Source organism: Polyodon spathula, chromosome 12 (assembly GCF_017654505.1).
Source record: "Polyodon spathula isolate WHYD16114869_AA chromosome 12, ASM1765450v1, whole genome shotgun sequence".
Lineage (NCBI taxonomy): Eukaryota > Metazoa > Chordata > Actinopteri > Acipenseriformes > Polyodontidae > Polyodon > Polyodon spathula.
Genome location: NC_054545.1, coordinates 25,424,189 through 25,448,378, shown reverse-complemented (window position 1 = coordinate 25,448,378; position 24,190 = coordinate 25,424,189). Strand labels below are relative to the sequence as shown.

Here is a 24,190-nt window from a genome sequence, read left to right as displayed (position 1 = left end):
TGTTTTGAGTGTTCCGTAATTAATATTTCTGACCACCACTGTACATAACAAATACATGTTCTTACCAAAGCTTGCTCGATGAGGAGACAGAACAGGATGGCGTTCCCCACTTCTCGAAGACTTTGGAACACATCGGTTTTCAGCTCTGCGTACTCTATGATGTCTTTGAGTTGGTGATGGAAAAACTCCAGAATACCTAGAAGACACGCGAGTGGAGATGGAATTGACGAGAGGATCATGCTTCCTTATGATGTTGTTAGAGTGAAGTACAGAAACGGAAAGTAAGCACTGACAAATGTGGGGAAAACAACTCAGGTACAGATGGAAGATAAACACAGTCTTTCATAAAGGTGTTCATATATTTTTCTTTGTTACCAGAATCCAAAAGATTCCACTTTTTCACTTATGTTTTTGTGTTGTGGTTACTACTGTCCCACTAGAGTATGTATTGAGAACTGTTTTTGCTGGTCACCTTAACCCAGTTCAAACCCAGGCTTGTGAAGTAAAAGGTATGACATACTTGTGTAATGTTCTGTCTACGTTGTATTGCCCAATCCATCAATCCAACAGGCCATATCTTTGCAATTTTTACTGTTTCCGAAAACAATTAAAACATTTTATTAGTTTAAAACTAGGAAGAAACAACTTAGTCGCTGCTAGGAGCAGGTGTTCTGAGCAGCTCTTGCCTTGTCCCTGGGTGGGAGAAATGGTTTCTATAATACTGTCTCATTGAGGAACCCCACTGCTCTTAAAAGAGCGTTGCAGATTCAGCACAGGCTCTTTCTGTAATGAAATACCACATGCTCTACCTCAGCAGGGTTATTCACATGAAGTCTTTCTCAGGAACATGTGCATTTCAAATTCTAAGGTGCTGAGTGAACATAAATATTTCTGGTTCATATTCTATTTAAAAAAAAAAAAAAGAAGACGAGTTGCTAATTGCTTTGATGAGGTAAAAACTGTGCTCATGTAATCCGCATACCTACCTACACACTTTATTTCAAAACGGATGTCTTTGGGGCGGTTTCATAATTATAAGCATTGAAGACTTGAAAAGCTGTTCCATTTTCCAACACTAGTATAGCTCCAGTAACAATTTACAATACACTGCTTCCATTATCAGAAATGTTTGTTTCGAATACAGATTCATGGCTCCAATACCAACATGGAAGAGAAAACTCATACCTATCATATTATATATAATATATATATATATATATATATATATATATATATATATATATATATATATATATATATATATATATATATATATATAAACTGAAATAGGGCCATAGTGACCTCACACATTGCAATACATTTAAGCCACTGTGGTATACAAGATTTGTATGCAACTGACTTCCCCAAACTGAAAGGCTATTATCTTAACATTTACTTATTTTTCATATGAACTGGTTGAAGGAGAGCATTTACCTGGAGATCCATATTCATGTCTTGGAAGGCGACAGATTTTGGGCATCACTTCTATCAGCGTTTTCACATACTGAAGGATTGTTCCCTGCAGCTGCAATATAGCAGAAAACACAGGTTATAATGGAAGGATTACAAGAACACAGGGTTACAATGGAAGCATTACAAGCAACACAGGTTACAATGGAAGCATTACACGGAGCAAAAAGAGAACATTAGTTTCAGGAACAAACGCAAATGGGCCTGTAACAAACATCTAATCATTATAATATGTAGTGCTATTAATAATGCTCTTATACCTTGGTTTGTCTTTTTTTTGTATGTGCTTTACTATACTTTGCTTCACAATGCTTATCTATACTTTATTACACTTTGCTATGCTTGTACAATGGAACACTTTTTCAAGGGTGATATCATTGTATTGGTATGAGAACTAATCAATTGTGATGGCATAGACTAGAAAACGATACAGAACAAGTTTTACACGGTTATGGTTGGAAAATCATGCCATATGTAGATTCAACATAGAAGCAGAGACTATTAAAACTGCCATATGCAGTTCAGGATGTAAAACGTGAAGATTTCATGACAATGATAATATGTTTCTAAGTGTATGGTGGCTACCTCTAATGAATCTGAGAGTGCCTTCTGACACAGCACCCTCAACTTGATTAGAGGTTACCACAAGCACTTATAAACATACAAAAAAAAGATTACAGATCACATTAAAGAGAGAGGGACCTCTTCTGAAGCAAACACAATATTTCAGAGAATGAATCACCTGTAACGGTACAAAACTAGCAAGGAACAGCGACAAGTCGAAATGAAAGAAAATGTGTTTTTTGACAGCATGTTTTGTCGCATCTGAATATTTGAAACTAAATTTAAAGCAAAGTGGCGATGCTTGGTTTTTGAATACCAGGCATTTGTCAATGGTAGCCCACTGGTAAAAATTTCAGCAACTTCTGGTGAGCTGGTGACCAGAGTGGGAATACATATTAACTAGCCACTCTCTGGGCCCTTGCATGTATATACAATCACCAGCAAGGTTTATAGCAAATAGAATAATTCAGGGTGCAGACAACAAACAGTGTACAGCTTATTTTAAAAAGGACCTATTTTCTTGGACCACCTTAACCAGCACCAAGTCTTCTCCAGCAAACCACCAGCTCCGCCCAGCACACATTAGTCATTGCTGGAATTTCCCTCATGGACTCCTACAGTAAAGTGATGCATTATTACCAGGCTCTTGACAATCTTCAGCAGCTCTTCCATCACCACCGCAATCCCTTGATACCCCAGAAGACGGCAGATAGTCTTAAAGTGAGGAGGACCCACAAAGTTCCGATAGGAGCTGTAGATGTGGGAGTAAGCAATGTTCAAGGGCTGCAAACAACAAGAGAGACAAGATCATGTTATAACAAGCTGGTAATGCTCTAGAGATTTCACATGAGCCAATAGCAGGGTCTTCCTGCAGTGATATAAGAAAGCTTTCATTCTCCAGAGGCTTTATTTCAGTATTGTTTCATCCATCAGTTGTTTTACAATTATGCACACAGTAATCATGCCTAAACACATCTTTAAACATCAGCTTATGAACATATCACTGTAAGCATTTACCAGTCCCTCTGCAGCACTCTCCAGGTGGATAAAAGAAATACTACGTGCTCAAAGAGCCCTTAACCTGGCTTACAGCAAATGTGTTTTTTTCAGTAGGGATAGAGTGTTACCAGAGAGACAGGTTAATGTTTTCACTCTGGTGTACCTGATGTACTTCGAACCTAGAACCTAAATCAAAAAATGTGCTGCTTGTTCTGTGTAGTCTTTCTTCATCCTCCTAAGGTACACCCTTCCTTTATGCCTCTGAGTATTACTGTTTCAGTTTACTTGTGTAATTTCAGAAGCATTCATTTCAGCTGCAGTACTCACTACAGGAGCAATAGAGAGATGTCCTGAGCCAAAGGTGAGGGTGCTTATGGAGTAAATTTCCTAAAGGGGAAATCGATGCTATTAAAATCCGAACACATGTTTTTTGTGTACAAAGACATTTTAAAATAGGTTTAGGATGTATTTTGGATGGGATTTATCAGTTTAAATCAAGTTTTAAAATTCTAAAGTCCTGTTAGCTTTAGAGCGCATCTACCACAGGATAATGATGATCTGTGAGGCTTATCATTTTCCTTCTGATTTGCCTTTCAATTAATGACTCAAATTCTAAACCTGGTCTTTTTCTCTCCATGTTGAGAAGAGATTTCTAAGTTAAGTTGTCACCACCTACTTTATTTTAATGAATGGATTACTGGTAGCTAGCCAAATTAGGGATTTTATAGTCTAAGAGGGATTGGATAAACCGGACAAGCACTGATGGGCAGAATGGCCTCCTGTCGTTCATACGTTTTCTTATCTTTTTATGTTCTTATGAATCCTTTGTTGGCTACCATTTTGCACATGTTTACTTTGAAAAAAATACATATTTGCATAATTATTAAAAAATGTTGAACATGGCAATGATTAGACAAGAGAATAAACTCTCAAACTGAAATAAAAAACAAAGATACAAAGCCACAAACATGGCTACTGTTCCTGCTGCTGGCATTGTAGAAAGCTGCACACGCTACAACCTTGGCCATTTAGTTTTTCTGTTTTGTTAAAAAGGTTCAGATCTTTCACAGACAGCACCTATTCTATAGACTACTATGGGAAACTGAAATCTAACAGGGCACAAATTATTCACAAGATATTTTTTATCTGTTTTGAGCAAGTTCAAGGTGCCCTGATGCCTAGCAACGGTGTCACAAATGTTGCTATGGTAATGGTGTCGCACTTTTGCCTCAGTTTAAAAGCAGAAGATTATATTATATTTAAATTTGCAGAGGCTGCATTCACGGTTTACTGAGGATCATTACAGGTAGTATTTTGTAAACTTTTATTTTGATTGTAAATCTATAACAATAGCCATTCAAAAGTGATGTATGTTACATTTATAATTTTGGAATTACATTCATGGAACATGTACTGTAGTGTGCAAATGTACTAGAGCAACCATTGCTTCTGTAGTTTTGAGTTTGATGTGCATATGAAATCAAACCACTGTATTTACATGCAATTAATTTAAAATAGCAAGCGAAAATGAATACATAGCCACAAATGGTAAAATGCATGAGACTTTTTGAAGTTGTTTAAGATGCCTAATTAAAGCACAAAGTGGTCTAACACTTTCACACAAGTGCCTATTGTTTCTATATCACTGCTAACCAAAAACTGAAATTCTCACACCGAGATTTGTATATAAAGGATATAAATACTACATCTTGAGGTGTTCTAATGCATTTGCACACTACTGTATATGTATAATTGTAACTATTATTTGTAAGAGTTTGAAAACTGTTTCATAATTATAAAATGATGTAACACTGAGTACCAATATTTGTAAATGAAACCCAACAGAATCCTTAGCAGAAATATGAAAGCATCAAACAAAACAAAAATGAGCTGCCAACCATACTTTGTAAAATAAAGTTGGTTCTATTCATACTAATATGATGGTACTTATTTAACGCAGTTATCTGCTTTTTATAAAAAGAATCCATGTATTTGAAAACAACATGTATAAGCTATTATGTTGCCCTAAGAAATGTGCCTGGATCAGTTTGTACAGTGAGTTTACAGTTTACAATGTTCTCTGTGTTTATGTTTATTTACCATGCTTTACTTGTCCTCACTGAGGTTAGCTATGCTTCACTACACACTCCAATCATTTTGGCAAGAAATTGCATCTGACTATACTATATTGCTGGTTTTGATAACACATTGGCAAATTAATATTCACCAATTCTACCCAATCAGTAAATTATCAATGACGTTTAAAGAATCACATGATTCAGAGAAAAAAAAAATCAACCTATGAAAGTAGATGAAAGTAGAATAACCCTGTGATTACATTTCAAATACAGGGCTGCTTTCCTTAGAGCAGTTTTCAAAAAGAACCAAATAACAAGAACTGTGATAACTGAGTGCATATATTTACAGCGAACACTACATAAAACGACAGAAAAAACCCTCAGTTATCTTCATCACCACTGTTATTTGTTTTGCTATTTGGTACTTTTTAACATGAGGGTGTAGCCATGATTTCCATTACATGAGAGTAGATGTTAAACTTCATGCTGATTTGAACTCTGCTCTTGCCAAGACAAGCACCAACTAAGATGTAGCTTTACAGTAAACTATCTGCATCTCATTCCATTTGTGTTGCTTTCCATCAGATGATGTAGATATCCTTCAGTTGGTGTTGATTGCTGAAGTGTAATGCTGGCTCCAGGGATCAACTTATTCTGCCTCCCCAGCGCATCAGCAGGCATGAGGACTGACTCTGTGACATGACTCATGCTCTGCAGCATTCAGGGCTGCTTTCAAATTGTGCCTGTGGTGTTTGCTATCATGAGCTTGCTTCATAATGTTCATATGTGCATGGTCACTGTTCATATGTGCATGGTCATAAATAAAAACACAGAATAACTGCATGTACCATAAAAATAGTAAATACATTGTTTTTAAATAAATTCATATGACTTTTGATGCTACTTTTCTTTTCATTAGTGGTTAAATATCAGAATTAAAAGGTACTTGAAATGTAAAAGATACAAGATAATTGTGCCACGAAACACATCGTCCCTCTTTCTCTACCACCTGTTCTCCTCTACCAACTACAACTTATGTGTGACTTGTAAGGATGTCTCCTCCTCCAGTGACCTCTGCACCACCTTTCACACTCTGGGGAACAACCCGCTCATCCTCCCCATTCCAGTTAGCAAACTGGTCTTCACTATCTTGATCACCCTGCTTAACATTGCCTTGATTTTCTTCTGGGCCCGCTGTGTCTACTCTTATTGCATGAGCCACTCAGCAAAGTTTACTAACCCAGACCTTCAGGGATCCCTGGATCAGCAAGCCTGTTCCATAGGTCTTCTGAAACCGGAATTAAAGGAGAACCAGAATAATATCCTCATGCGAACAGTTTTGGCAGACTCTGAACTGGCTTCTTCAGACTTTGAGGAGTATAGTTCTCTATACTGATCAGAGAAAAATAGTGCAGGTGCAAATATTTGAATATTCGCTTTGCTTGAAATACATTCGCTCAATGTTCTTATTTGTTTACAACAGAAAAACGAACTGTCCTAAAGATAATGCGTACGTGATGCCTGACATAAATAATATACATTCTGCTGTTGAGAAGAGAGTTTCTCTCCTTTCTTTACAAGGTATGGGGGGGGGGGGGGGGGGGGGGGGGTACTTCAATTATCTGCATAATCTGTTTTGTGTGAAATATATCGATAAAAATATTGTGTATTATATGTATTTATTGGAATTGAATACAATTGAAGTAAGTGTAAGTATATGTAATCACAAGTTAGTGGGATACAAATCAAATTGACATATGATGTTTTATGCATCAACGTATCAAACTTCTGCCCTAAAAGTATTTATGGGTCATAGCCCAAGCCTTTTAATCTGTACAACATCCACAACCCAAAAGAAACTTTAGGCACCCTTTTCTCTGTTTAAAAAAGGAGGATTTCTCAAACACCTACACTGATCTCATGAGTTGAAAAATAACATTGCTCAATGCTGTACTGGCTGAAGGACAAAGTGGTAAATGTGACTAATGTGGCTACAGATAAATGAATATGTCTGCATTTTTGTATTTCTGTCATTTCATTCTGCCAATAAACTATCAATATTAATTATACAAAATATGTTTATTCTTTTAAAACCATACTCATTTTATGATTTAGGCAGCCCAGAAACCAGGACCACAGGTGGAATTTAAGTGGAGACAAACTTTGGACAACAGACATTTCTTTACACAGAAAGTGGCATGGTGTTGTTGATGCTTAATCACTGGGATCCTTTCAGACCCTACTTGACAGTTTTAAGATTAAAAAGATAAAAGGAACTGGGTGAGCACAAACAGGAGGAATGGGTTCCTCTTGTTCTTACTAAAAGATATTTGACCATGCATACAGTATATACGGTAATAAAATCTCTCTATTCTGACAATCACATTTGTTTTTTATTGTCTTCTAATTGAGGAACTGAAAAGAATGACAGAGATTGGTTTTAAGGTGAGTAGGCCTGCTGGTCATAGAGAATTTGTATTTAAATATTAACCCAAGATGTGCAGAAACCCATACCCATACAACTCAGATTTTACACGGATGATGTCATTGGAAGTGGGCGGGGTTAAAACCGGAAGTATCGCAAAATGTATCTCTGGCCCTGATTTTCCTAATGTGTCATTTAAGTTATTGTTGCACAACATTTATTATTTTTTAAATTATATGGGAAGTCTGTAAGGGGGTGGTGATTCATGTATACAGTTGAAGTGGAGACCAAACAGCCCTAGCTTGTTCACTCTAAATTGCCTTTTAAATTGTCTAATCTCTGTATGCTGCGTGAATGGAACGTGTTCTAACAGGATCCTCTTCTTAACCAAAAGTAAAATATATGAACTCTGACAAAAGTGACATCGCTATTGTCTGCAGTGATGTTACAGGAAGGCATGTCATCATTAGTAATAAAAAGGGTACAGTAACCATGAACCCCCCCCATGTCCATACTCATTATAAATCAATGAGAAAATGATTACTGGGCAAGGTTATGCTGAGCGAAAAATATTCTGCCTCATTGCTCTCACCTTAGACCCATACAGGTAGTATGGCTGCACATTGGCGGGTTTGTCTCTTTGTGGTTCTTGAGTGAAGGGAATTGCTGTTCGCACAAACCTGACCAAAGACACAAAAATACATAGGTATCTATCTGCATTTCATTTGCCAATTTAAAGGATTTTGTTTTTTTAAAAAAAGCTTTAAAAAATATAATTTGTCACATTTGTAAGTCAGCTATCCACAAATATATAATCTATATACAGCATTATAATAATTAGCATCATTAGCTGTGCTTTAAACCACTCTCGTTTTTAACCAAACACAATAGTTTAAATTTTAAAGCACACAAAAACATGAATTCAACGTAGCTGCTTTGACAGATCCCTCACTGACCTTTAAGTGAAGTCGCCGTGGCCATTTGCTTAGTATTTGCTTATCTGCGGCAAAACTTCAAGAATAAAGGAGCTAAACAAATTTTGCATTTGCCATAAATATCCTAAACATATACAGTTTTATAGAACAGGGCCAGTGTTCTAACATTGAACAACTTTTTTGTATAATGCTACCGATCAAACATTTTTTTGGAATCTATTAAGCGTTCATTCAAATCCATTCAAATGACAGAATTGCATACTAAGCTAATGAGGAGCTTGAACTAAGAAAGGAATTCTTCAAATTCAGCTGTATAATTTAGGGATAAACTGAACTAACAAAGAAATATATGCCTGTTTTGAGTGCAAAGGCATAGGATCATTTTCATTTAGGAATAAAACCATTTTAATGCTATAAAGCAAAAAAGAAGGAAACTGCTCAGAACAGCTGCTCCTTCCTGCAACTGAGTTGTTTCTTGCTAGTTATACATGACAGTTTTGGTACTCTGAGAATGCTTATCAGTTGAAAGTGTAAAGGGTGGTGCTGAATTTCAACAGGGTTTCTAAAGGAGTGCTCACCTGTTGGTGGAGCCGTTGTAGCAGTAGTTGGGCAGGAAGTCAAAGTTCAGCTCCCAGAAGACGTGGAGAGTGATGCGCCCGTAGGGAGCCGAGACGTTGTGATTGGCCTCCCTGAACATGGCATCAAAGCTGTCCAGGGTCATGTGCTTCGAGAGCAGGCGGTGAGTCAGGCGATTGATTTCCATCAGCCACTCCAGTTCCTGAGAGAGATACACATCAAAAACACACCCAGTGGGACCTATCCCTTTTCAAATGAGTAGAAAACCCAAAACACATTTAATATTAAAAACTACACTAATACTAACTATCCTACCACTCCCTTGTCTTTTTATGATGTTTTCAATCATTGCAACTGGCCCTGCTGTGCTAACACTTCTGTAGTATTCTTAAAGGGGAAGTAACTATGCACTCTAACTGGCTGAATTCAAGCATCCACACAGGTTTTAGGAACAAAAGAAAAAGCTTGCAAGCTTGTGTTGTTCTACCATGTTGGCAGCCCCAATGCACCCCTTTACAAGTTTACCACAGTAAATTTGCATGCCAATGTTTCAGTTTCCCATGCTTTTCTTGTGGTTATACTTTGCATTTACCACAGTTTACCTTGGTTTGCCATGTTTTTTAATATGCTTTACTGTACCTCTCTGGGCTTTACAATGCTTTCCCGATAGGAAACGTGGATGAGGGTTTGTTTCAGCAGTGGTAAGAATCTCTCTCCCACCGTCGCGTTGTTGTGCTTACCACAATGGAGGTCAGGTCTTCACTCTCAAAGCGGCTGATGGCCTGGTCTAGGGACTTGTACACTGCAGCCGATATTCTCTGTGTAATTAATCTGTTCAGATCAATAGAGCGGCCCAGAAGCTGGGAACAAAGAAAAAAAGTCTCTTCAGAAAACGATGTCTATTATCCTTGAATAAGATAAACACAGTATTTATAGCACAAACCTGGCCTAGATTCCTAGAGCTCTTTTTTTCCAAACTGTCATTTGAACATTTGAAGGAATACTGACTAAAGATACCAAGCCAGAAAAAAAAAAAAAAAAAAAAAGATTTTATTGAAGGCATTGTAAGTAGTTTTAAGTTGTTTCTTTTTCATTTAAGACTTCAGAAGTAAAAAAAAAAAAAAATCTGCTGCTTAATGTTTATTTTTGTATAGAATTAACAGAACATACATTTATGTAACTATTACATAACAACTAAATAATGTACAGACATCACTTTGAAAGGTCTGATTTAAAATCATTACAGGACAGAATCAGGGAGGAAATATGTGTGTGGTATTATGACAGAGCAGGGCTCTGCTCAAGGGTGTGAGTTTGGTGGCTGGCAGCCATCTTGGTGAAGGAGGCTGGAACCTAGTTGCCCACCTTTGCACAGCCACATGACAGCAGTTGAATTGTTTGACTGTCTGATTCACTGAGTGATTGAAGTTTGAATGGAAAAGTGTGGAATGTGGCCAAGAGGTGATCAATCAAGCCCCTGGCCACATGTTGAGGTGAGAGTGTGTAAGAGAGTGGAGTGGAGTGGAGTGGAATGGAATGGTGTGGAGAGGAGAGGGAGAGGGAGAGGAGAGAGAGAGAGGGATTGGAGAGGGGAGGAGAGGGAGAGGAGAGGAAGGATGGGAGAGGGAGAGAGATAGAGAGAGCAAAGCACTGTGATAGGCATAGCTTATGAAGAGTTTCTAGGGTTTTGTCCAGACCTTTATTTTGTTCCTGTGTTTTGTGTGTTTTGTTATTGGTTATTGGTGTATAATTAAAGTGCGCCAAGGTGCTTCAACCTGGAGTTTCTGAGTCTGGGCGTGTTTTTTCTGCCGCTAACCAGCCTTGACTGCCTGCTACAGGTATATTATTAAAAATAAGTGCTTTAATATATTTTGTAGAAAAACAAATGAGTGTGCTGTGAGTCAAGGCCAAATACATTCATGGAAGCCTAACAGCCTAAACAATGTACTCCTGCAATCAGTGCACTTGTAGGCATTTATTTACTTCTAATGTACCACTTTAAAAATGTAAAAAAAGAAATCTACAAAACACAGCCTATGTCTGGCTCAGTCGCTCCAGTACTGCGTCACATGAAGGAACACTTTAAGCATCATTGTATTCAGTTTCAAAAAGACAGTACCTGTACGTGTCTCTGTTTTAGTAGTGTCTCGTATCGGTTGGATGGTGGATAGGGAATGATCACTCCGTAGTTCTTGCATTCAGCTCTGAATCGTTTATCAAGGAGAACACTGTAAAACAAGAAAGCCTGTGTTTGTGGCTGTATACACAATTGGAATTCAAACACAGTCTTACAAATAAGCTTCCACCTACAACAACAAAACATTCAAGGCTAAAAGTCTAAATGTAAATGGTTTCACTGCCATTTATTTTAGCCAGACTTCAAGGCTTTTAGTGTAAACAGCAATTTTAGAATCATTGAATTATAGTCTTATATATAATATATAATATATTATATATATTATAGTATATATATATAGATATTAGTTATATATTGGGGGGGGGGGGGGGGGAGCTTTATATTACAGTCTACCATCCATCTGGAACAGTGATGTTAAAAAAGAAAGGAGCCTTAATGATTTTAAAAAACAACTAAATCCTCTACTGCAGAAACCTTGTACAATGTACAGTATATATAGTGGCTCTCCAAAGTATTCACCCCCCTTGGACTTTTCCACATTTTGTTGTGTTACAACATGGAATCAAAATGGATTTAGTTAGAAGTTTTTGCCACTAATCAACACAAAAAAAATCCATAATGTCAAAGTGAAAAATAAAATCTACAAATTGTACTAAATTAATTACAAATAAGTATTTAGTACTAAATTAATTAAAAACAGAAAATAATTGATTGCATAAGTATTCACCCCCTTTGCTATGACACACCTAAATAAGCTCTGGTGAAACCAATTGTCTTTAGAAGTCACATAATTAGTTGAATGGAGTCCACCTGTGTGCAATTAAGGTGTTTCACATGATTTCAGGTTAAATACACCTGTCTCCTGGAGGTTCCACAGTTGGTTAGTACATTTCCTAACAAAAACTACATCATGAAAACGAAGGACAATTCAAAGCAAATCCAGAATAAGGTTCCTCAAAAGCACCAATCAGAGGTAGGATATAAGAACATTTCCAAGCCATTGAATATCCCCCGGAGCACAGTAAAGTCCATTATTAAGAAATGGAGAGAATATGGTACAACTGTGAATCTGTCTAGAACAGGCCGTCCTCAAAAACTAAGTATCCGGGCGAGAAAAGCACTAGCCAGGGAGGCCACCAAGATGCCTATGGCAACTCTAAATGAGTTACAGTCTTCCACGGCTGAGCTGGGAGACACTGCATACAGCAACAATAGTCCGGGTGCTTCACAAAACTGGGAGAGTGGGAGAGTGGCAAAAAGAAAGCCATTGTTGAAAAAAACACATCAAATCTTGGCTAGAGTTCGCCAGAAGACATGTGGGGGACTCTGCGACCATGTGGAAGAAGATTCTATGGTCTGATGAGACCAAAATAGAGCTTTTTGGCCTCAATGCTAAGCGCTATGTTTGGTGCAAGCCTAACACTGCACATGATCCTGAGAACACCATCCCTACCGTGAAGCATGGTGGTGGCAGCATCATGCTATGGAAATGCTTCTCTGCGTCAGAGCCTGGAAAGCTTGTGAAGATAGAGGGCAAAATGTATGCAGCAAAGTACAGAGAAATCTGGAGGAAAACCTGCTGAAGTCTGCAAGAGACCTGGGACTTGGGAGAAGATTCCTCTTCCAGCAGGACAATAACCCCAAACATACAGCCAAAGCCACACTAGAGTGACTTAAAAACAAAAAGGTCAATGTCCTGGAGTGGCCCAGTCAAAGCCCGGATCTCAATCCAATTGAGAATATGTGGAAAGAGTTGAAAATTGCTGATCACCAAAGGTCCCCATCCAACTTGATGGAGCTTGAGCAATTTTGCAAAGAAGAATAGGCAAAAATTGCAGTGTTCAGATGTGCATGGCTGGTAGAGACTTATCCAAATAGACTCATGGCTGTAATTGCTGCCAAAGGTGCCTCTACCAAATATTGACTCAGGGGGGTGAATACTTATGCAATCAATTATTTTCTGTTTTGTATTTGTAATTAATTTAGAACAATTTCTAGATTTTATTTTTCACTTTGACAATATGGACCTTTTTGTGTTGATCAGTGGCTAAAACTCCTAATTAAATCCATTTTGATTCCATGTTGTAACACAATAAAATGTGGAAAAGTCCAAGGGGGGTGAATACTTTTGAGAGCCAATGTATAAGATATCCATTGATGATAATTTAAATGAAATGAGCGTACTGTGTGTGGTTTCCCCTCCATGATGGTTTTGTAGAAGAGAAGTTAGATCTCTACATGCCTATCCTGGGTAATAAGCTTAACCCTTTAAGGACTGTGACCTTGTAAACACGATCATAATGAAGTGCCTTTCTGGGCCCGTGATTGGGTAAGCACTTCAGAAAGAAATACATCAGAGGAACTTGTTTAAAGATAAGAATCAAATGGAAAAACACTGTAAATCTGATGTATTTGACTTATAATTATATTAGAACATGTATTCTGTCTCATTTGTTTAAATATATCATGAAATGAGTGGGCAGATACTGTTTCATGAATGAAATTTACATTATATCAGTAACATTTCTTTTTTTTCTTTTTTCATTATTAGTGATAATAACAAATACATAATGTAAAATAGGCTAACATTATCATTACTTTGGGACTTGAGAAAGTCCTGACAAAGACTTGGTGCACCACATACTTTTAAACACCTAATAACTGTTCTTTCTTGAATTAACAGAAACAACTCAACAGTTCTGGAGACTATAAGGGGGGGGGGGGGGGGGGGGTGGGGGGGGGGGGGGGGGGGGGGGTCTAGTCTGATATAACGAAGTATCGTCTAATCTTTTAATTCTACCACGTCGTTTTAATTTGTTTTTCTGAATATGATACTAGACGTAAAGTATTCATAGGGTTTTTTATGTCTTAGATATGACATGGAGACGGTCGGTAACGGAATATCATTCGATTTATAAAAGAGTGGTTGACATGTTGTAAGTTTGACCTGGTAAAAAAACACAGATTCACCTGAAAAACAAGAAATTGAAATGAGGCCATGCGTAGCAAAAAAAAGGTTTGACAACATTCTCTAAAACACTTCTTAGGGCAAAGCATTCAAAATGGTGATATAAATAAATGTACACATCTGACAACACGTTTAACCAATACATCTCATCGCTAAAATGACTGCAGCATACATTTTCCAGGGCTACATAGTGGTGTTGAATATAAGTGAACTTGGGGTTATACACTGAAAATATTTCCTACACAAAACATGTCATTACTTACCTCAGCTTCAATTTCGTCATAAAGAAACTGCTTTTTAAATTTTGTCAAAGCGTAGTATCCACTGTCATTGTAAAGATCCAAGGGATACAGAACATACCTAGAAATGGACAGAAAAAATAGACAATTAGTTTGTCATTTATAATGCCACTTTAAAAACTCTGTAACTTCCTCTTGCCCTGGAAAGCCCATGTATTAATTAATTAACAGCTTTTTTAACAGTGTGTCAAGCTGTGACATAATATGGCATTCACAGTGGGGTCATGCTTTCACACTAAGCTATTACATTAATTAAAAATGTTGGCATTTGCTTATAACCTAAAACAACAAGAATGCCAATATCGTTGAAAAACTCATTTGTCCTTTGCCTGAAGTTTTATTGGTATAGGACAATCCTATACATAAAGCAACAGTATAAATAATTTAGGTCAATTGACAGATGACAAGATACCCTTCATTGCAAATACTCATTTGATGCCTGTCTACAGCTCTGCTCTGTGAAGTACAACGCTAGCTGTAGAACTATACTTTAAACCTAACAACCGTTGACTGGGTATATCTAACGGCATACCTTGATTCATGCTGATTCATCATTAACACATGTTCTTGCATGTTAGAACAGGATCAGCTGTTATCTGAACAGCCCCTTGGCAACCTGTCTTGTTGTGTTCATTTTTCTTCTGCTTTCTTTGACATAGAAAAAGCGTTACTCACCTCTCAGTCTCTGGTATTTGCCAAGCAAACAAATCACATCACAATTGCAAACACCACCAGAACCCTGTTTCAGGAGCTCTAGTTTGAACCCACATAGTGTGGCGAGCTGATTCAATAGGACAGGAAACCAAAATCAGAAATCAGTGCTGTCATATCTGATTGAGTGCTCTGCATTAGTTGTGAATGACTTACTCCATCATTGAAGGCTCTTTGGTCTCAAGAATGTGGTCTGTCAGAATCCAAGGCATGGACATCTCGATTGGGAACTGGATTCTACGCCCCATCGTCAGCTCCAAGAAGAACTCTCGGAACCAGAGCTGGGAGAGGTCACAGCACTGCTGCAGGGCTTCTGCACACACAGAGGAGATCCCCAGTCACAAACACACATGCATTGCATCACAGACGGGATCCCCAGTCACAAACACACAGGCAATTGAATCCCCAGTCACAAACACACAGGCATTGCATCACAGACGGGATCCCCTGTCACAAACACACAGGCAATGCATCACAGACGGGATCCCCAGTCACAAACACACAGGCATTGCATCACAGACGGGATCCCCAGTCACAAACACACAGGCATTGCATCACAGACGAGATCCCCAGTCACAAACACACAGGCATTGCATCACAGAGGGGATCCCCAGTCACAAACACACAGGCATTGCATCACAGACGGGATTCCCAGTCACAAACACACAGGTATTGCATCACAGACGAGATCCCCAGTCACAAACACACAGGCATTGCATCACAGAGGGGATCCCCAGTCACAAACACACAGGCATTGCATCACAGACGGGATCCCCAGTCACAAACACACAGACATTGCATTGTGGGTTTAATACCAATGGCTCTATGTCTGTATTTCATACATAAAACCATGTGTTAATTGTCTAATTAAACTGTAATAAAATAAGTATTTGAGTAGTATTTTATACTTTCCGTGTGTATATTTCCACATTTTACATTTCTCACAAATTATAAAGTACAGTCAGTTGAGCACAATATGCAGTAAATATGCTATAAATATTTGTTTTTTGAAAAGAGGATTTGCCTAGCATGGTAGTCAGTGGATGGGTATTTTCAGAGTTTTTGAGGAGACTCATCTCTAACCACAATAACTTTTAGACAAGTAGAGAAAGACCTACATTTCAGTATTGCTATGAGCTGGCCTGACTGCAGTTCCTCATGACTAGATCACTTACCGCTGAAATTGAGCAGATGGGTGAAGAAAAAGGAGTGTTTGTGGAACTCTTCAATAGCCTGGACTATGGGCCCATCCAGGCTGCTTCTCAGGGTCTTCTTGGAGCCACTCTTATCCGCAATGAGAGATTCCAGCATGGTCCTCACCATGTACAGCTGGAAGGAATCAGAGTGCTTTTAATCAGTAACGCAGCTCAGCCCCTCAGGTACCACTTAAAGGGGCTTTTCCAATCCGAACAACGGTTACAAGGGACTGTTTTAAGGTGTTTTTTAAAGCTCATTTTGATTATTCGAATTATGTTTGCAATTCATGAAACCCTTTTCAGTTCTTTTAGAGCGGGGTTTTTTGTTTGTACGATTTAATCAAGAGAATGCATAAACACTATAAAAATCAGTCCTTAAAAGCACTCTTCAAAACAGTCTTTAGAGGTTTCGTTTGAATCAGGCCTGATCTGGCTTTTTCTTTTGAAGATCTTCAGATAGGCAGCTATTGAATTAGCATTGGGAGGTTATGATGAGGTTGAATAATGCACTGGTGAGACCGCACTTTGAATACTGTGTCCAATTCCGGTCCAAAGAACAGCAACTAGACAAACTTAAAGGACTTTCTTATGTTCTATTAAATGTTACTGCTACTTTCTGGTACCAGAGAACATCCAGTGGTGTAGTTTAGTTTCCTCCAATGATTTTGCTGCCACAGACCATGTGACATGCCACACAGGAAGTGATTAGATACCAGGATGGAACAGTTCGATTTTTTAGCATTCCACTTAAAATAAATTAAATAAACAATTTTATCTCAAATTTAAGTGCAAACACAGAACCAAATTACCTTTGAAAATGGGGACCAGTTACCATATTTCAAGGCAAATAATTGCATTGTTTTATAGACTGTTATATGTACAAACACTTGGATATGTGCCTAGAATATATGACTGGTCAATGAAGGTGGTCAACACAAGGTATGAATTAAAACTGACATCCCCGTAAAGAATATAAATCACAGGTGTCCACAAATGCAAAATATGTCATTGCACTAAAAGCAAAAATCCATCTTAACAAAATTGTCTGCAGCCTTGGAGCCTGGTGATACCTCTTGTCACAAGCAAGGTTGGGTCAGGTATTATGACTAGTAGAATATGTTGTGAGGAATGTCTCCAGTACTGGTCACAGGATGGTCCTACCGTCCATGTCAAACCTACCTGTGTGCTCGAAGGCCCAACAGCACGCCGGGGTACTTTAATGTCAAAGCCTCCTTTGGGGTCCTTCTCTCCTCTCAAACAGGGATCATTAGGGGGCTCCCTGGCACCCTCCCAGTCACAGATTGTCTTTCTAATTGCCTGTAGAACACTGCAACAAAACAACAAGTTACTAACATATACATTCCAAATGACACATTACCTGTGAAAAAGTAGGTCTCTAGAGGTACACTGACCACGGAGTCCTCTATACTGTACTGCAGGTGTTCAAAACGGCTCGCAAAACAACCAGAGGCTACCCTCCCTTCTTTTTTTTTAGATATTCGTCTCGTAAGTCACTTTCTGCCACTTGTCAGTGTATTTAATCAGATAACAAAATATATAAGCTGACTAAGGGTAACTCTGCAGTTTTTTTTTCTTTCTTTACAGCCCTTTGTAAATCTGTAAAAATCTGTTTGACTAGAATGCCAGCAGAATCTCATAGCAGTGGTACAAACTGAAATATAGGTTACAATAACTTAAGTATCACAAATATGGAAAAGTCACTTTGAAGAGCAACATAGTACGGGTATGAAATATCAGAGTTATCTTAACTAACTTTGCATATCACTTTCTGTTTCAGGCCTCCTGTTGACTTTTGAAAGAAGTTTAAAACACCCTGCGGCCTCAGTAGGCTCTCAGAATCATGTCCAATCCTGACATATATCAGGTACAACAGAATGGAAATGCTGACCTGTAATCCTGCAACACCATCAAGAGGAAGAAACACTACACGTACCTTATGAGGACGTTTTTCTTTTTTCTCACAGCCTGTCTCAGGGGCTCCCTCAGGGCCACCTGTGCGAAGTCCTGAAGCGCAGAGTAGATGGTGTTCCGAATGGCCTGGTTGAAAACACTCTCCATCCTCCCCATGAGGACCTGCAGCCCCTTTATCATGGCAATCACCTGGACACGACACACACAGGAAAGAGGCTTTTACTCTTGCTTTTTAAACTGTATTTTTGTTCAAAGATAATTATTTGTAACTTTTGACTAACGTTCAAATAATCTTTTGAATAGACCCCAATTGTTTTGACTTCATGCACTGTCCAGTCGATACACTTTTCTTACCTCCACAAGAGCAAACTTCTCCTCGCTGGTGTAGTTGTATCGGGTGGCTCTCTCGTACTCCTCTGCTGTGCCAGGGCAGTCTTTGTTACAGAATTTATCAGTGGGGTGCACTAATTTCCATGAGTACTGAAAGACAAAGAGGGGTGAGAAACGCACGAGCACCATGGAGACGCTGCAGTCTGATGTGAGAATGATTGCTGTTGCCTGGTTCAACACAAGTCTGCATTGGCATTACAAACGAATACATCTGACAGGCATGTGTGCCATGTAACTACAAATGAATGACAATAATTGATCATATGAAATGTTAAGAAAGGATTGGTGAAAGATATACATGATCAAATGCTTTGCTACTGTTTGCCACACCAATGTAATTCTAATCGTCAGTTTCTGGTGTTATATATAAAAAAGGATATCTGTACAACATATATTATTTTATACAACATTTGAGTGTTAATACTTTATGTAACTCTGGTTCAAACAGGTTTGAGAGATGAGATATCGTTAACGCATACTTACATGAGACGTTCTGGGTATTGTTTATCTTTACAAATACGGACTTGCTAATATTACTATAGTAATAGTTTTATATATTTATTAATATTGTACTATTATTTGTGGGTATTTGATAGAAAGTACAGATCGGAAATGCAAATGTACAGTTCAACATTAAGTTCCTTTATTTCAGTGAAAGTGGTCAAAATAGGGAGTGGTTTTGAAATTTCCTTATTAGAAGGGTTTATTATTGGGATTACTTTATTGAAATTCAATATGATTATTTGCTCACATTACCGTAATGGCACACGATCAAATAACTGCAACATTTCAAAGTGAATTCCTGAAGTAATAGTAGAAAGATATGACAGCTCCAGCACCCAGCACCAGTCTTTTCTAACACTCATTTTCCACATGGACAATACATTTCAACCTGGGCAGCCCATGTGAAATTACTTCTGGTGGTCTCAGACTTAAGTGGATGTATTTTCACCTCATCCACTTCCCAGATTAAAAACAACAACCAACAAACACAGAAAATAAGCTATTGCATGGTGCTCAACATGCACTCTCCCACCCCAGTGCTGGCTGCACTTCAGGGCTGCTCAAAACCCCCCTCCCTGTCGCAGATGAAAGGAGCTTTACAAATGAAAGTTTCCTATCTAAAAGCACAGTCGTGTTCCAGGCCTTGCTACTTACCACCTCCATGACATGGGTACTCCATTTGGAAAGCAGCTGCAGCCCCCTAAGGGCCAGGTCAAAGAGTTCTCTGTATTCTTCATCCGATTTCTGACTGTCCAGTCCTGACCCAGTCACAACCTGAAGACAGACACACACACACAGTATTCACACAAGGTCCCATATCAAGCCTGTTTATTGCAGGGTTCATATTTTTAAGAAAAGAAAACATACTAGAAATTATAAAAAATGTAATGCCTTACCAACATTACTTAAATAATGCACAATCCACATTCATTAAGAACACGTGGTTGCCATTAACTTTGTTTGTGCTTTCAATACCTGATGAACACACATTAATTATGCAGTGTGAATAGGGTACAATAAGAAATGCACGCAAAGCCCTTGTATTAATCTCATAGTTGTTTTCACACCAGCTTTAAACCTGATTTCTGAACAAGCAGCAGCTCCACTGGCGTATTTTCCATCGTTTTGTCAATGCTGATGTTGGCAAACAGAACTCGACACATTACACCTCAGTGGTCATTACTGTATGAATCATTGTATATAAATAAGGTACTGCAATGGAAACATCTACAGTCTAACTTGAATGCACCACACAAGTTACACAATCATTTCATACATTGACTTGTCTGGCTTCTGTCAAAAGGATCAATTTTTATTTTTTTCACAACTCTGCCGCTACGATGTAATTATGCAGTCTGATGCAGAACGAAATCAATAGTGTGAAAAAAACCTTATTAATTGCATCTTCAATTAGAGATTATCATGTAAAAATTACCACAATAATCACGAAAAAAAAAAAAAAAACATCTTTATTATAGTATGAGAGAGATAAAAGTAGTTATTAATTCTTATCAGCACTTAATAACCACCACCCCCCCCCCCCCCCCCCCACACACACACACACACACACACACACACACACACACACACACACACACACAAAACACACCAGCACCATCTCTGAACAAATCTATTATCTACAGCAGGATAGCAAAGCAAAACATCTCAGTAGCACATTTCGATCACTGCCACAGATGTGCCAATAATACGATTACCAATACCAATTTTTCAGTACAATACAAAATTAAGACTAAAACATTATTGATAATGTCAACAGAATCAACTGTTCCAACCCTAACCAGTAGTTACTCAAGGTCACATTACAGACAAGCAAGCGGCACAGATCCTGTATGCTGGAGAAACCGTTTCTTCTTTTTACATAACCATGACTTCACCCACAAATCTATTTGCTTTCCTGCATGCTGTCAGACCTTTTGTGTCCCTGTATGTGTGATTACAGTCAATGCATGCCAGTAAAATACATATAATAGATAAAACACAAACCAGCAAATGCTGAGTTTCAAAGATTCAGGGCCCTATTTTAAAGTTATTATGTACAGTTGACCCTGTGTCTTATGTATGAGGGTGTTTTCCCGTGAGCTCCTTGGGCGGGCAAGAGGACTGCAAATTGAAGATGAGACTTATTTACAAAAAGCACACAATACATAGTTACAGCCGTTAACAATGTCTTTTTTTTTTTTAATGAATTTTTGTTAGTTGGTTGTCTGCCATGCACCAGATGAGACATTAAATGTATTGGAACTTTGAAGTGTGGCTTTATGGTTTATAAAGAAGTCGCAAGAAAAACACTCACAATTTAGAAAGAAACAACTTCATTTCAGGAAGTAGTAGTAGTATTACCATAAAATTTACCTTGCAACTATTTGAAAATATGGCTCACATATTCAATAGCTAATCCTACCCAACAGTCACAGTAAATGGATTTGTCATGGTCACGCGTAAAGTAGTTGTAGCTTCCAATAGCTGAGCCAATGATGTGTAGCCACCTGACTCAGCTGTCACTCAGTTCAATCATGCAGTCCACCTGTAAAGCTGAACTGGTCCCAGTTGTTTGGTGTTCTTGTTCAAGCAGGTATTTCCAATGACGTTGAGTTCAGTGCATTTTAACTGAGCACTCACCTCGCTGTTGCTGTAGCGGGCCAGTTCAGAGATGAAGCGGATGTGATCGTCCCGAATCTGGACCATCTGCTCACAGAGGTTGTACTGAGGGCTGACACTGCTCTGTGTGCAGGTCCACCTAGAGTGGGAAAGAAGCTCTTCAGTCACTGGAGCACAACCAGCTCAAGCTAAGAGCTTCAGTACTAAACTTGTGTCGACCAATCCCCTTGATCAAAGCTTCTTTGCTCAGAACACAGAGCAACACAAAACATACAGCAACAATATGAAAACATTCCCACTATTTTACCAATATCCCAAGCTACTGCAGTTAGATTTATTCCATCATTCCCCTCCTATATTTGTGGAATACAGAACCATTGTGATTGGAGTGTCACTGGCCTGCCTTATTAAGTATAAAAATAGCTTTGTTTAAATTATACAAGAACATAAATACATTTACAAACAAGTTCCTAATAGCTGATTGCTGCCATATTTTCTCCAGCTGGAACATGTAGGATCAAAGTGATTTAGCCTCAACAACATGGCTAGGTGACCTATTCCATACCATAACCACTCTCTGTGTGAAGAGTCTTCTTTCCTCGGTCTTCAGTCTATAGCCACTTAATTTCCAAATGTGTCCTCTGGTCCTGGTTTCTGTACTGCATTTAAAGTAATGGTTCATGCTAACTTCTTTTAAGATTTTAAAGACTTAAATCATGCTCCCCCCCATTCTTGTTTGTTCTGGGCTAAATAGATTCAGTTATCTCACCCTATATTCATAGCTAATTCCTTGAAGCGCTGGGATTAGTCAAGTTTAATACAAACTATGTGAAAATAAAAGTAATTTAAGGCTAGCAGAAATATGAAACAGGTGTAATTGCAGAAAGTGTGATTATAAAATCATTGCTGACCTTTCGTGTCACTCTGGGTCATTGCAAAACAGGCACTCACTTGGATTTGTTCTCCTCATAGTGAGCGCTGGTCTCAATGTATCTGGCAAGCTCAATCTGCATGTCACCAAACAGAGGGACCACCTGTAACTGCTGTAAAACAACCCAGCAACAACAAGCATGTTAATAGCATCTATACATTTATATTCAAATCAGTTTCATGAACTTGGGTGTTTTTTTTTTTTTTGTTGTTGTTTTTTTATGGTAAAATTAACCGACTTGCAGTCCATATGATTTTTAACAGTGTTCAGGACTTTATACAGAATTTCAATGGAATACCAAATTGAACACCAAACTTATGACTGCAAGAACAAATTGGCTAGAGTGGTCATAACAAAAATCAAATCGCATTATTCGTGCTAAACTTAGCAAAACTGGATTTGCCTCTACTCAACTTTCAGGAATTATATGCTGCTACTACGGATAATAAGATTGAATATCACATATAAAAAAGAATGCAAGTCAAACACTGTCTGTTTTCTGAATGAGTTTATTGTGAAATTAATCTGAAAACTAAACTCATTGTAAATAACAACCAAAATCTAAAGGAATGAGATGTTGTCCAGATATTTTTGCCAAGGTGTATTTTAAATCGTACAGCAATACGTTGTCCCGGACAACCACACTGTATGACTATGCTGCATACAAATTGGTCTTATGTTTTCATCGGTGTAGGACTGTCTGCTTTAAATCATTTACTAATTCAAGAATTCCATTTTCATAAGTGACGACTGCAAAACAGAGAAGTACAGGATTTTGGAAATTTACATCCTGTCATTACTCATTACAGCCTGCTGATTACACATGGGAGACCAAAATCCAATTCTACACAGCAAAAGCAGGCAATTCTTCTTCAGTCTGGTTAAAATGGGAAAGTGATACAAAGTGCTAGCTCTTTGGCAGGACTTTTTAGAACTGATAATTGACTGCAAGCTGCTGCTACAAATAGTAATCCTGCTGCCTTTTTCACACGTTATGAATGAAAAAGCCATGGGCTCCGAAATTAAATTATGTCGCATGTGTGCCAAAAACATTTAGCAATGTAACCAGAATTGTCCTGAAGGATGCCTTGGACCCCAAAGTACACTATATAAAGCTTTGTGTGACAGGAAAATAAGTATAGCAACAAGCAAAGTTATTTAAAAGGTGTGGCAACAAAGGCTTTACAGTGCATTTTACTTCCTCTTATTATTAACAAAAGCAGCATTGACACTGGCCCCCCTTTTCTTTAGTTTAAGATGTCTTCGTTCTTTGCTTGTCTTCTACAGTAACACCTACTTCAATTTGAGGAACGGGACCCTGTTCAGATTTGTTTTTTGTTCACAGTTCTGACTGAAATCTGCACCTTATAAAAATGCCTACGGTAGTCTTTGTTTTTTGTTAAATACCCTCCTAAATTATATCACTACAAAACAATCAGGAATAAACCTTTGGGGG

General features: G+C 38.2%; 1 protein-coding gene across 1 annotated transcript in view; it reads right to left on the bottom strand.

The window, feature by feature from the left end:
- LOC121324850 (cytoplasmic FMR1-interacting protein 2-like) overlaps positions 1-24,190 on the bottom strand; it is a 63,366-nt gene that overhangs the window by 14,063 nt on the left and 25,113 nt on the right. Inside the window, exons 10-25 of the mRNA XM_041267062.1 lie at positions 22,755-22,846; positions 21,825-21,942; positions 19,839-19,958; positions 18,645-18,770; positions 18,313-18,479; positions 17,538-17,685; positions 16,338-16,491; positions 15,319-15,475; positions 14,416-14,512; positions 11,167-11,304; positions 9,788-9,907; positions 9,050-9,249; positions 8,129-8,216; positions 2,674-2,817; positions 1,435-1,525; positions 66-196 (exon numbers count right to left, since the gene is read on the bottom strand). Of these exons, the coding sequence (XP_041122996.1) occupies positions 66-196; positions 1,435-1,525; positions 2,674-2,817; positions 8,129-8,216; positions 9,050-9,249; positions 9,788-9,907; positions 11,167-11,304; positions 14,416-14,512; positions 15,319-15,475; positions 16,338-16,491; positions 17,538-17,685; positions 18,313-18,479; positions 18,645-18,770; positions 19,839-19,958; positions 21,825-21,942; positions 22,755-22,846 (2,091 nt within the window). The remainder of the gene's footprint in view (positions 1-65; positions 197-1,434; positions 1,526-2,673; positions 2,818-8,128; positions 8,217-9,049; positions 9,250-9,787; positions 9,908-11,166; positions 11,305-14,415; positions 14,513-15,318; positions 15,476-16,337; positions 16,492-17,537; positions 17,686-18,312; positions 18,480-18,644; positions 18,771-19,838; positions 19,959-21,824; positions 21,943-22,754; positions 22,847-24,190) is intronic.